The 15,581-nt window shown below is 39.2% G+C and overlaps 1 protein-coding gene across 1 annotated transcript; it reads right to left on the minus strand.

Moving 5' to 3' along the window:
* Positions 1-849: 849 nt before the first annotated feature.
* On the minus strand, positions 850-2,448 carry LOC121762353 (pathogen-related protein-like). The gene is made up of 4 exons (XM_042158208.1): positions 2,249-2,448; positions 2,041-2,173; positions 1,159-1,460; positions 850-1,079 (listed from the first exon to the last, which is right to left on the minus strand). Exons 1-4 carry the CDS (start codon positions 2,381-2,383, stop codon positions 957-959), a joined length of 693 nt encoding a protein of 230 aa, XP_042014142.1. The 5' UTR covers positions 2,384-2,448; the 3' UTR covers positions 850-956.
* Between the last annotated feature and the right edge of the window lie 13,133 nt (positions 2,449-15,581).

Genomic DNA, 15,581 nt, shown 5'->3' on the forward strand with positions numbered 1-15,581 from the left:
ATTATTTATAATGAACATCATTTTTATAGGAGTATCTTTTATGGGTTTTTCAAAAATGCTACTTGAACATTTTCCCAACAATTGAAACCGATCATCGAAATTTAATTTACTAGTAGTAGTATTTATCAGAATGATTCTTTTTGGTGCGATTTATATACTCATATAACATAATCAGCTTTTACAATTTCTTTTCCTGCCCAATCTATTGCATATATTTCAGAATTGTGGATTATATTTTATGCTGTATCTTATTGTTATTATATTATTACTATATTTTTACTTATTAATATTGTTATGTTCTGTATTAAGTAGTAATTACTATATACTCCGTTAAGCCTCTCTTCATACACTATGTTACGCATTTTAAAATTTTAGTAATTATATATTATTCCTCGTGCATCCCATTCCCACGAGCGAAATAGTAGTAGTATAATTAAATGGCACAAGCGCTAGATTATGAAGAGGTGCCATGCCATTAATGTTTATTAAAGACTTGTTATAATTATATATTAGTAGGGATGTAATCAAATACATACTCTAAATATTATAGAAACTTTAAATTATAATATTCAGATTATAATTTGGAATTTATACACTATTTAAAGTTTGCATTTTATCTATTTTTTGTCTAGTATGAATGTAAACCAAAAAATTTCTTCACGGGATGAATATACTATTTTTCAAATTAAGTTGATCACAATTAATAGTCTAGTTTCTATTAATTTCACCAAACTTAAAATTGCGAGTAAACCACATATCCAAATCCAACTCCATTGCCTATGCAAACATTTGAATTAGAATAATATATAGAGTAAACTAGTAAACCAAATATTATAGCTAAACGTCAAATTTTCAAGAAAAAGATACACTAATTCGAAATCCAAGAATACAAGGATATATCTGATTGACAGATTTATTCAAATACAAACACACAAACAAAGACAACACTTTGATGATCAAGCCATGAAGGGGCAGCCTGCAGAGGCAGTCTCCGAAGGCTTGTCCTTGATGAGGCCCGCGAGCAGCTCGCCCCGGTCATGGAAGAACTCAACCTTCACCACCTTGGATTCTTCATTCAACTGTTTGGAAATTGTTAAAAAAAATTAGACCTCACTCCAACACAAAATAAAAGTATAGACGAAATAAGATCATTCATACCTCAAATATGCCAATTCCAAAGAGCTCAATCAACTCCCCAGTTGGAGGGGAGTCTTTGTAAGAGCCCTCCATGTAACCCCAATGCCTAAACTTGTATGCAATCTGAGGCGGCCCCGAGTAAACCTGGAGGATTTCAAGGGCGAATCCCCGGGGGAAAACTTCCTTGAACGCCGTCTGGGAGGAGTCATACGTCTCCTCATCGGGGTCATAGAACCTCAACTTTGGTGGCAGTGATGTCTGAAGGAACACATTGTAGCTTCCCCCAATCTTACCTATATCCTCCAACCTGAAATACTTCTTCCCTGCAATTTACCATCATTAGTTACCTTTGTATAATTGTATTGAAATAAACTTCAACGCTGCTTGTTGGCAAATGAAACAAATAAATATTACAGTCTCACTATAAAAGAGAGAACTTGAATCACTAAAAAATATCATGGAATACTCCATTTATAACCAAGTGGTTTTAGGGTATCTGAGAAACTAGCACAACAATGTATTTGAATTTAAAAGAAAAAATCTGACCCAATAGTACATTAATTGGACTTCAAACCGGTCACAAACCAATCAGGAAAAAGAGGTTTGATCCCTCAAAATTGCGCATTAAGGGCTAGTTTAGTTTGTTTGACTTGATGTGACAAATTATGATAGCGTGCAGATTTTTATAACAATCTTTTGAGCTTATAAGGATATTTTCTTGACAAAACTAGGAAGCCAAACAGAACCTAATGATTAAACGTGTACCACACAACTTTAACACATTATTTCTCACTAGCAAAAGTCAGTATTTAGAAAACATATATAGTACGATCATCTACTAAAAACGTAGAATAATCCTACAATAAGAATTAAATAATCAACCACAAAGAAAAGTGTATGTACCATTGATGCCAAGGACAAAACTTTTGGCATCAACTGTCTTGTATTCATCTGGATTGGCCTTATGCACCAACTCCATTTCCCATGTCTTCACAAGATTTTGAACATACTCTTCCAAAGATCCAGCTGGCCATACCTGCCAAATGAAGACATTAAGTCAATATTGAATGCAAGAAAAAAGGGCTGTATATATGTTTTCATGTCTGCATACATTGGTTCTGCCTTCTTCGAAGAGCTTGTCAACAACGGTGTAATCGGGAGGTCCAGCGTTCCATTGGGTGGTCTTGAGCTCCTCTGGGGTCAAGTAGGATCGGTATTTGTTGCCACCGGCGTCTGAAGTTGCCATGTTTTGAGGTGATATATGTTTTGGTGAAGGGATACAAGGGATGCATGGCTATTATATAGTAGTAGAAGAATCATTTCATCGAACAAGTTGTGGTTGAATGAAATTGGAAAATTCAAGTTCAATCCAATTGGAGGAGTCAATTCCAAATTTTGTTAATAAACCGCACGGCTCTTGAAAGATTTTGCAGCCACCTTGATGTAATTTCTTCTCATAAAGCAATTGTTTCTGCCTAAATTATTACTCAAAAGTATTTCAGTTTCCACTATCTCTCATCACATTCGTTAAATATGCATGTGGCAAAATAAGACATTAACGGAATGAGTATAAGTCAATAAAAATAGTAATAACACCAAGATATTCATATTTGTTAATTTTATCATGGTTGTTCACCGAACAACACAAGTCTAAATTATCAAGCAAGAGAGTTCTTGTAGAATTATTAACATTGATAAGTTTCAAGCTATTGCTATGCAAGCATATTATTGGTTTTAATGTCCATTTCTTTAAAACTTAGTAGTATTAGTTAAATTTGGATTCAAATTTTGATTTAACTTGAGTGAATAAGTATAAATTAATATATACAATACTTTACTTTTATTGAAATGGATTGAATTTTCAAAGTCGATGTTATACTCCTATACTCTAGTTCAACATGTACTTACCTAAGAACTATGTAGTACATAGTAGTACTCCTTACTTACCTAAGACGAAGTACAATTTTCAAAATTGCTTTCATTTTTAACAAACGTTCAGGTATATTATTTATGTGGTTCCCTCCATTTTAAATTACGACATCCATAGTCAAAGACTATTCAAAATCTGTCACCCTAATAAAAACATTCAAGTCGATAATAGTTGGTTGGCTGAAAAATCACATTGCAAATTTTCAAACTCAAAAGTCATTATCCTAAGACTGAAAAATCACATTGCAAATTTTCAAACTCAAAAGTCACTGTCCTAAGAGCATCCACAGTGGTTATAGCCCAGCAATAGCTTAGCCACAAACTTCTCCTGCCACATCATCAATACTAAAAATCCTCCTGCCACATCAGAAATAGCTCAGCCATAGCCTAACCATATCATAAATAGCACAGCCACATCACTAATAACACAATATACGGAATTTAATTTACGAGACAGTCCCCTGCGTCACCTGCGTCGCCGGTACGCCCCCCGGCGTCCCCTGCGTCGCCAAACCTCCCCCAGTATCATCTGCATATTGGGTGCCTAACCCCGCATCGCCGGGAACCCCCCCGGCGGACTCCCTCCGGTCGGCATCCCAGGTAGCATCTGCTGCCACGGGTACATGTTGTAGTACCCGGGCATCTGATTCCATCCGCCTCCAACGGGGATTGGGGGAGTTTGAGAACCGCTCGTCCCTGAACTAGGCTCGTTGTTCAGATCCATTTCTCGGTGTTGATCTTGTACAGAAATTAAGATAGAGAGAGTACTCATTAATACAAGTGGTGCGAATGAAAATGAAGTGCAAATCGCGTATATATAGTGTTTCAAAAATTAAAAATAAAAAATCCGATGGGCTATGCGTTGGGCGATCCAGGCGCTGCAATGGAGCCGAGCGGATCGCCCAGCGCATAAGCCCAGCGGATTTTGACCGCCTAGCGCTAGGCGAAATTGATTTCCGGAAAACCGCTCGGCGGTTTTCGGCTCCTCCAATGGTTCGCCTAGCGCCCGCCTAGCGCCGGCGCTCGGCTAGGCGGTGCGCTAAGCGCCATTGTGGATGCTCTAAACATTCACACCCAATTATGTAATCCTAGATTGGACTAGATAATTATTATAGAATTATTTGGATTGGATTAATTACATATATATAAAAACTCAATTTGAAGTTTTTAACCAATTAGGACCCGTTTTATAGGTGATAAACCAAGGTTAAGGTTGGTGAGACCCACCACAATCCAATGTTTGATACAATTTTTCAGCCTGGATAAATGCAATCCAAGGCCCGAAAAAAATTGCGGCGGCCCGCCAGGCCCGCGTGAATAGTGCCCGTTTTCACTATTGGGCTTAGTTAATGTGACCCACAAAATTTGTGGGTTTATTTTATCCTCTTGTGGGTTTATTTTATCCTACATAAATCCTACATTTGGCCCGAAAATTTTATCCTATATTAATCCTCTTGCTATAACCCACTCACTCTATAAAACGGGTCCTAGCGTTTACTCTTTTTATCAAAAGATAGATTCATGGATTTGGATAACCATTGACCAATCTGAAAATATCATTTAACAAAAGATGATTAATCGTAGGACAATTAGCTTAGATTGTTGGACCTATTAATACAATCGATCTAATAAGGCCATAAACCCTGATAACAAAATAAGAAAATTATAAAATTTTAAAAAAAGGTTTTTATAAGAGACTCAGAATTGCAGAAAAAAGGAAAAATCTCAGTCTCAGACATTCGCTGATTTTACATAATTTAATATTAAATTCACTTATTTTTAAAATATAGGAACAAGACATACAATTTCATCAAATTAATAGTACTCCATATTTTTATAATTTGCATTATTATTTAATAATGGATATTGGTGATTAACTGATTAATTAAAAATGTTTTTGTTTATCAGTTAATGTAACTAATTACCTTAGTATTATTAAAAACTGAGATTAACTGATGTAATAATGCACTATTTCTAAATAATCAGTAATTTAAAGTTTTATACGAATTCTTTTTAATTAAAAATAGAACCGTAATCTATTGAGTTACCAGCACACAATCCGAAATACTATGTAGCTTCTGCGTATGAATAAGTATAAAAACCAGAAAATTAAATATAATCAAAACATATTTTTAAAATAGCCTCAGAATTGCAGAATATAATCAAGGGAAATCTCAGTCCCGAAAGATGATGTAATTTGAAACTGATTTCATGATACGAACCTCTATTATTATTATTTAGTTTAGATATTATAGGGATTTAGCATATCTTTTTCTATATCTTTGTTTTCTTGTTCATTAAGTCAGTAGCATTATAAATAGGATAGACTGTTATCTTATTTATTCATTCAATCAATATATGAAATATTCATTCTTTTGGCTCAATTGAGTAGCAAACAAGAAACATCTCCTAAGGTTGCCGACGAGGCTGATCTCGCGCTCAACCGCCCCTTTTTGCCGTCCAAGTCACGACCCAACGTTGGGCGCTCGACAACGACGACATCTCGTTTCTTGATTTTGTGTGGAAATCGACGTTAAGGAGGACGGTCCTTAACAACTGGTGCTTTCATTGAGAGCTGACCCTCCCACCATCTCGAACCGAAGCTACACCGCTGCCCTACGGAAAACATTCCGCGCACAGCAACTGCTTTGGTTGTCGAGTCCCGCCTGTCCGCCGAGCTCTAGCCGCAGGACAACACTACTTCTGCAACGCCGACGGTCCCGCGTGCCGCGTCGAAATCAGACGATCATCATCCACCACAGCCACGCCTCAGTCCGTCAACATGTCATACGACTACGCCGGCTATCGACGTCGTCAATACGACTTCCCTCAGGTCACACAGCCATTCCGTCCCTACCAGCCGGCCCAACCTCGCCGTGTAACCAGTTGGGACCCTCCGAGCAGCCGGGTGGAAGTACTTCATCCGCCGTCGTGGCCTGATCCAGAATCACCATACGTCTCACACCACTTGGATCCACCTGATCGTCGCCCACGGCCGAGATACCAGCCCATCGGGTACCGCGATCGCGCGCAAGACGCCTGGCCCCGACACCGCGGTGGCTACGTCGAGAGGGGTAGCCACCTATCTGATCGCGGAGATCATCAGACCCAATTAGGATTTGATCGCTACCCGCCAACCGCAACGCAGCGGCACCGCCCAACGTGCTGGGACCCACCGGCTCAACAGCAGGACCGCGGCTATCCGACCGTTGACCGGCCCCGACGCTCGGAGACGTGCTGGGACCGACCTCGCCCTCGGGAGGAGGTTCGAGCGCGAGTCCAGCCCGCCTCCCACCTGCCCCGCTACTCCACCGAAAAGCCAACGCGGGACCTGTACAATCAGCCCGCGCGTGTGACCAGTCAAACTCCAGAGCAGCCACGCCTGCCGCTAATACGGGTCTCCCAGGCGGAGAAGTCAGAACGGTCCAGGTTGGGTCTCTGCTGGCACTGTCCCGAGAAATGGGTGATGAGACATGTGTGTAAACAACGCATTCTATGTTATGCGGATGATGGGGAGGAGTTTGAGGAGAACATTCAAGATGAGAATTTAGCCAAAGAGAAAACTGATAATACTCCCACGATAGTATTCGGTGATGATGTTCCCAATGACGTTATCGATGTTCACAATGATGGCGTCTCTCTTGATGTTCCAAACAATGAGTCCCCTGGAGAGTTCGTCAAGAACAAAGGGATGGTCAAGAACGACAATGAGTCACCGCAAGTGCTCATTGGGGTATATGATGAGAAGATTGGTGAAAATGAGAGACATTGCTAGAAGATAAAGAGGAGGATGGTTCTATTGGTGAAGTGGAGAAGATAATCGCCTCACTCAATGTTGTTCAAGGGTCATCCAAAAATGTTGTTAGAAATTGTTGGGGCTAAAAAGGAGATGGTGCTTACACCGATTTGCCCGTAATTGCTTGTGTCTATGTGGATTTGAATGTCAGTGATGTTTCAAGTATGAATCATCGATCAACATCGCTCGACAAAGATGCAAGGTTGATCCCTCCGAGTAATGACATGCCATGCTTGGGCATTCTGGGAGGCGTGGACAAACTTTTCGATTTGACAAGGAATTTTTCCGACAAAGTTGGGTCTCCTTTGTTGATTTTTTATGAAAGTGAAGAAGGGAGACGTTCATCTGTTCGGTGTGTGTTTGATCCAGGAGGAGATGCCTCGCTTAAGCGTCTGCTTTCAACTCTCCTTTTTGCTTCGTGGTTCTCACCTTGAGGACAAAGTAGATTTTAACCGTGGGGGAGTTGATACGAACCTCTATTATTATTATTTAGTTTAGATATTATAGGGATTTAGCATATCTTTCTCTATATCTTTGTTTTCTTGTTTATTAAGTCAGTAGCATTATAAATAGGATAGACTGTTATTTTTTTATTCATTTAATCAATATATGAAATATTCATTCTTTTAGCTCAATTGAGTAGCAAACAAAAAACATCTCCTAAGATTGCCGACGAGGCTGATCTCGCGCTCAACCGCCCCTTTTTGCCGTCCAAGTCACGACCCAACGTTGGGCGCTCGACAACGACGACATCTCGTTTCTTGATTTTGTGTGGAAATCGACGTTAAGGAGGACAGTCCTTAACAACTCTATCGTATTTATAATGCTACTGACTTAATGAACAAGAAAATAAAAATATAGAAAAAGATATGTTAAATCCCTATAATATCTAAACTAAATAATAATAATAGAGGTCCGTATCATTTCATCACAGGCAATCAATAAATCAAATTTCAGAAAATGAAAAAGAATGTTTTTCTCATGGCCAGTCCCAAGAGGTAATGGCGGCAACCCGCTCCACAAGGCGACAGGATATGACAACGCTCGGCTACGGAAATCTCCGGCGAGGCCGGAAATCTCGACAGAGCACAAGCTTGTTCTAGCGACGAATCACACTGAGTTATACGAATATGGAGAATTATTCGCCCCAATTTTCAATAAACGTCGCAAAATCAAGTTCAAATTAAATACTAAAAGTAAATCGATTGGAGAAAAGGAACCATCAGAGACCAAAATTTATCCACAGAAGCTTTGAGCTGATGTACGGTCCGCATCATGGTTTGAACTTCCTTTTAGAAGAAGATCGCATCATTTGGCTCCAAGTCACTTAAAAACACAAGCAATAGATCTGAAAACTCATTTGAAATGAAAATAGAGGAAAGAATTTATGACTCAGAAATTGTATCTTTAAATGTAAGTGAATTAAATAATAATTTTAATAAAATTTGTAATTATCTTTGGACTATTTTTTCTGATTATATTGCGATTAGTTAATGAAACGACATTCGTGTGACGTTGACGTGAATTAAAACATAGTCTCACACCAACACAAAATGATGCAGTAAGTTGCAAACTGCAAACTGCAATACAATAGCATGATGCAGTATTATTTGTTGGAGGTTACAGAAAAACATGAATCAATTGATTTTTAAGGGAGAACATGTGTAGCATATAATTGCGCAGTGTAGAGTTTGGGCAAGAGTGGGTCTCGCTAATGAGTGGGGGCAGACGCAGAAAATTATTATAGTAAGGGCTATATATTCTAAATTTTGTATGAGATAATACTTTTCCTATATTTTTCTTGTTTTGATCAGGGGTTTTTGTACTTCATTTTACACAAAAATATCAACAAAATCATAATGTTATATGCTAAAATAATAGTAATTAAAAAATGTTAGTTTGGGAAGGGCTTAAGCCCTTCCTTAAGCATATGTGTGTCTGTCCATGCTAATGAGTTAAAGTTGGCGAAACCGATACATATCATACTCGTCTAGATGGATCATATAAATTGAACAATGACAAAGTTACAAAATATGAATATGAACTTGCCGTATCATGAGGAGTATTGCCTGATTTAATTGGTGAGTGGATGGTTAATTACGCACTGCACTAAGAAGATGCTCGGTGGTGCAAATTTAAATGGTGAGCCATTTTATGATGGCTAGAGTTGGCTTTCTTGAATGGGATATTAGGCATAAATGGAGAATAAAGAGGTAGTGTATTTGATAATTTGATTATGTTTTATTACTGCAGAGACTCCCCTCTTTATATATGGATGAATACATGTGTAATTAAGGTACAAGATCAATCAAGTATCAATCTATGATATAATATCAATCAATTATCAATCTTCCTATTCTATTCTTGGAGCATAATTGTGGTCCATAATTGCCTTTATTCTTTGATATCTTTCCTTTCTCAACATTCCCCCTCAAGTTGAGTGGTGGGGTCTCCAAAGCTCAACTTGCCAAGTACGTTCATGAGGCTTCTTGAATTGACTGCCTTGGTGAGGATGTCGGCTAACTGTTCTTCGGACCGGACAAATGGTAGCTCCACAACTCCATTCACCAACTTTTCCTTGATGAAGTGTCTGTCGACTTCCACATGTTTTGTCCTATCGTGCTGGACCGGGTTCTCGGATATGCAAATTGTTGTCTTGTTGTCACAGTACAGTTGACTCTTGTCTTGTGTGAACCCAATTTCATCCTTCAATCTTCTAAGCCATAAAATCTCCATTAATCCACTTCTTATCCCTCGGAATTCGGCTTCAGCGCTTGACAATGCCACCACCTTTTGTTTCTTACTTCTCCATGTTACTAGATTACCTTCGACAAACGTGAAGTATCCGGCTGTTGATTTTCGATCGATTGGATTACTTGCCCAATCAGCATCGGTGAATCCATAAATTCCTCGGTGTCTATTCATTTTGAACATTATACCATGTCCAACTGTTCCTTTGAGATATCGCACGATCCTCAAAGCAGCTTCAAAGTGATCTTTTTGCGGTCGATGCATGAATTGGCTCACTACTCCTACTGCATACGCAATGTCTGGTCTAGTATGAGACAGGTAGATGAGTTTCCCCACCAGGCGCCGGTACTTGCCTTGATCTGCTAACTCGGCTTTCTCATAGATCTGCAGCCCATGGTTCACTAATATTGGCGTGTCGGCGGGTTTGCAATCAATCAAGCTTGTCTCCGCTAGAATATCCAGGATGTACTTCTTTTGTCTCAAGAAGATTTCTCATTCGGACCGTAGTACTTCTATCCCTAAGAAGTATTTGAGATTCCCCAAATTTTTCATTTCGAACTCTTGAAATAAGCTCCCCTTTAGTCTTTCTATTTCTTCCGTATCATCTCCCGTGATAATCATATAATCTACATAGATGATCAGACACGTGATTTTGTCCTCTCGCTTCTTCAAGAACAGAGTGTGATCGGATTGGCTTTGCCGAAATCCATATTTGGTCATGGCTTATTTGAATCTCCCAAACCAAACTCTTGGGGATTGTTTAATTCCGTAGAGGGTCTTCTTAAGACGACATCCATCCCCTTTTTCAAATCCCTCCGAGAATCCGAGGGGGCTTCCATGTACACCTCTTTTTTTAGTTCCCCATGTAGAAATGCGTTTGTTACATCAAATTGGTGAAGTGGTCAGTCCCTATTTGCGGTGACAGAGAGTAGCACTCGAATGGTATTCATTTTTGCTACTGGTGAGAAAGTTTCATCATAGTCAACTCCGTAAGTCTGTGTGTAGCCCTTGGCGACTAGTCGTGCTTTGTATCTTTCTATAGATCCATCTTGCCTTCATTTGATAGTGAACACCCACTTACATCCAACTGCTTTCTTTCCGTCTGGGATTTTGCATTTCTCCCATGTGCCGTTTCTTTCTAAGGCTCCAATTTCTTTCATCATCGCCTCTCGCCAGTGTTTGTGTCTCCATGCTTCTTCCACAGTACATGGAATCTCCTCTTCTTCATATAGGTCGGCCTCAAATGCGTGTGCCATCTCTGAGAGGTGTCCCTTAGTCAAGTTCACAACCGAGTACTTAGCTTTTCTGCTGATGATGTCGGGGCTATATCGTTTTGGTGGAACTCCTCTATTGGCCCTTGGAGGAAGTTTGTACCCTCCGAGTCCTTCGTTGATCTGTTCTTCCAATAGATCACAAATGTCTGACTCACATTGTGAGACTGTTTCAGCCTCATTATCTGTCTCAAGGTCAGCTTCGCCAACGCATACCAAATCAGTAGAAGTTTGAGGAGTACATACATGGGATACCAGTAGGGGATCTTCTTGGATGGTGTCACTGTTTGGTGCGGACTGTATTTCTTCTGCAACTTCTTCTTCTATTGGACCTTGAGTCGATGGGCTCGCTGAGCTATTCTGGGCCACTAACCAGCTTAGTGGTTCACTCTGACACTCCCCCTGGCCGCTAAGTTGGTTAAAGAAATAGTCTGTCTCAAGGAAATCGTAGTTCATAGTGGTGAACAAGTGATTGATTTTAGGGTCGAAACATCTATACCCCTTCTGTGAGATCCCATACCCCACGAAGGCACATTTTATAGCACAGGGGGCTAGTTTGTTTCGCTCATGTTTTGGGATGTGTACAAAGACTGAGCAACCGAAAACTCGAGGCTGTAAGGTCAAAGGTAATGGTATGTGGGCTAGTGTAGATAGAACTTGCATGGGTGTTTGCAGGTCAAGGGTTCTAGACGATAATCGGTTTGTCAGATAGACAGAGGCAGCAACAGCTTCGGGCCAGAAGTGTTTGGGGGTATTAGACTCAATAAGCATTGCTCTAGCCATTTATAGGAGGGTGCGGTTTTTCCTTTCTGATACGCCATTTTGTTATGGGGTGTATGGACATGTGGTTTGGTGGACAAGGCCTTTATCGTGGCAGAAAGTTTTCATTTTTGAGTTGACAAATTCCCCCCATTGTCCGAACGAAGAGTCTTTATGTTTTTCTGAAATTGGGTTTGAACTAGTGCATGAAAGTGACTAAAGTGTTCAAAAACTTCATTTTTCTGTTTCATAAAGTAGACCCAGGTCATACGGGTATAATCATCTATAAGGAGGAGAAAATATTTGAACCCTTGCCCCTCCACAGTAGGAGAGGGACCCCACACATCAGAATGAACTAGTGAAAAAAGAGAATCAACCCGGGTATTGTTTGATTTATATGAATGTCTATGGCTCTTGGCCAACATACAGGTTTCACAGTACATATCTTGACTAAATTTGGGAAAAAGGATTTTTAAATAACCTGTGGAAGGATGTCCCGAACGTCGATGCCAGAGCCAGGCCTCCCTATCAGTAGTTCCATGAGTTAGCAAAGCGGTTCCTCGTTGTGCTATTTCATCCACATAATACAGTCCGTCCCGTTCAGTGCCACGTCCAATAATTTCCCCTATCCTGATATCTCGTAACAGACAGAAAGTCGGTTGCATCAGCAAGGTGCAATTTAATTCTTTCGTCACGTGACTGATGGATAATAGTTTATGTGACATAGAAGGAACATATAAACAATTAGACAATGTAAGAGTCGATGACACTTTGACTGTTCATGCTCCTTTAAAAGGTGTAAATTCGCCACTGGCAGTTTGAATGCGGCTTTTCGGTGCCCTATGTATATTGGATATATCAGAGATATCATAAGTAATCGTGTCAGTGGCTCCACAATCAAAAATCCACTTGTCATTTTCTCTTTAGAGGAAATGTTCAAGGCATAGGATGCGGGTAAGTTTTCAAGTAGCTGGAAGCGATTTTTACAAGGTAAAGGGCCTGTTTCGAGATTTTCCCTAAGTCTAGGGGTTTTATTTGTAAATTTCTGTAGTGGAGTGGCCTGGTTGCAATATCTGGAAGTGTGGGGTTTAGTTTGCAAGTTTCGGGGTGTGATGTGTAATTCCCCAGGTTTTGGGGGTTCCTTTTTAGAGAGTATGAAAGGAGAAGGGTTTGAGAACAATTTCTCATACTCAAACCCTAATGTACCTGCCGTTTCCTCATTTTCCATCGACGAAATCGCTCCGTCTCCTCCTCTGGCGATGGTTGCGACTCTGGTTATTGCACCTCCTGTTTCCGAGTTGCCGCCTCGGTGGTTAGCAGCTCCCACGTTGCTCCCGATGACGGCGACCGGTTCTCCTCCGCCTATCGCCGCTACTGCTCGGCCATTTCCTCTTGATGGGGCTGGCGGTGGTTTGGTCTTCTTCTCCTGCCACCACTCCGGGTATCCATGAATTTCGAAGCAAGTCTCACGGCTATGCTTCTTTTTCCCACAATGAGAGCATATAAGTCTCGATTTGTCTTCTTCGGTCCGTTTGTTCTACCCACCGCCATTTCCACCGTCGCTCCATTGAGGATGGCTTCGATGCTGCCATTGATTGGTCACGGCCAGGACTGGTCCGATCCCTTGTGTGCTGGAGTCCTCCGTCTGGAGAACACTTGATCGAACGTCTTCTCGCCGGAGAATGGCATACGCCGCTTCGGCTGGGGGAAGTGGCTCTGTTCTCAGGATTTCCTTCTTGATGTTTTCGTATTTGCTATTTATGGAGACTAATAGCTGGAATAGCCTCTGCTCTTGTTTCTCTGTGTTGTATATGCCTATGTCTTCTGCGTATTTCATCGGATTTGGATGCCTTCGATCTATGGAGATCCATAGATCGTTTAGTTTGGTCCAGATCTCCTCCAGTGGCTCCTCCTTTTGCTTTAATGATTGCCTTTGCATACAGGTCGTATACTTGGATCTTGTCACTCCCACTGGCATATGTGACTTCGATGTTTACCCAGATGTCCCTGGCTGTTGGATATCGAGTCAATCGACTCACTAGCCTTGGTTCTACATTCTGAGTTAGCCATGTGATTACACAATGGTCCGCTTGTTGCCACCTTCCGAAAGCAGGATCGGTTTTTGCTGGGGGGTGGGACTCCAGTAATGTGAGACATCATCCCCCTTCCGCCAATTGCCGCTTTCATAAGGATAGACCGTTGGGGATAGTTGTCGCCATTTAGTCTTTCTGCAATAACTAGTGGCGAGGAGTCGATTCTGTATGGTGTTGGATCTGGAGTTATGGGATTTGTTATTTGGTTCTGGTTTTGTGCGATACTCACACGCATGAATTCGGCAAACATTCGAGCAAATTGCTCTGTTTCCGTTGGTTTTGGTGGTTCGTCTGACATGGTTTTGTTTTTCAGGGTCTGCCGGATTTTGGCTGGAAGGTCTGAGATTGGTCCGAGACAGTGATGAGACTACTCTGAGTCTCACCCCCGCTCTGTATCATCTTGAATGAGATATTAGGCATAATTGGAGAATAAAGAGGTAGTGTATTTGATTATTTGATGATGTTTTATTACTGCAGAGACTCCCTCTTTATATAGGGATGAATACATGTGTAATTAAGGTACAAGATCAATCAAGTATCAATCTATGATATAGTATCAATCAATTATCAATCTTCCAAGAATAATCTATGATATAGTATCAATCAATTATCAATCTTCCTACTCTATTCTTGGAGCATAATTGTGGTACATAATTGCCTTTATTCTTTGATATCTTTCCTTTCTCAGCAGGCTTGACAAAATAGGGCTTTAGTAGATTCTTGTGTAAAGTGATTACATGAAAGATGTTCATATACTTGCGAGAAACTGATCTTAGTATTTTGTGACTTACCAAAAATATTAAAATATTATGCATAGAGAATTGAGTGTTTGACAAGACGCTAAGAGACACGATTGATTGTTAAATGACGATTGAGGATGACTCATATCCATATGTGCACATATGATCGTGATAGAACTCTTGGGCGATGACATCACATCCTCTTCATAACAAAAAGTAAGAAGTTTGTACTTATAGTAAAATAGAAGAATTTATTTGTAAATGATTGTTAGTTCGAAGGACACATGAATTAGTTTTTGTCCCACTGTTTTCATGTCAATTGACTAGATTTTTCAAAACGAAAGCAGCGTATTCCATAACCTTTTTAGTTATTACCTAGTTACCATACTCTATAAATATTTTAAACTTCGTATTCAAGTAGTTATTTATAGTTTATAATAGTAAAATCTCTCTCCCCTCCGCCTCATATTGTTTACACTTTTCATTTTGTCATGTTTGGTTGTCGGGATTCTGTCTGGAAAAGTAATCTGATTTCTTAAAATTTAAATTCTTGTGTTTATTTCGGTGTTTAATCAATCTGGGAAAGTAGTCAGAATCCCGAAAACAATGAAAGTTAGTACATCTTTACAGAATTTTGAATCTTAACTTTTCTTAGCTATTCATTTTCCTAGTTTTGGGATTCTTACATATTTAATGCAATATAATAATATTATTATTATTTATTAATTACAATGTTATAAAAATAATTTAAAATTATAAATCATATTGAATTTCAGTATAATAAATAACTATAATTAAAATTATCATCATTGTAACTATGTTATTATAATATTTATATAATTGTTATTATCATAATAATAATAATAATTAATTTATTAAATAATTAAAATATAATTATAAAATATAAATTATATAATAATAAATACTAATTAATCATAAAATCATAATGAAATTTTAAATTATAAAATTTATTTAATTATAATATCAGTAAATTTTAATACTAATAATAATAATTAATTTATTATTATTATTATTATTTTCATTTATGATTATAACACTCCAAGTAACTATAATTATAATTATATTATTATATATTGTGATGGAT

The sequence above is a fragment of the Salvia splendens genome, chromosome 2, assembly GCF_004379255.2.
Source record: "Salvia splendens isolate huo1 chromosome 2, SspV2, whole genome shotgun sequence".
Taxonomy (NCBI): domain Eukaryota; kingdom Viridiplantae; phylum Streptophyta; class Magnoliopsida; order Lamiales; family Lamiaceae; genus Salvia; species Salvia splendens.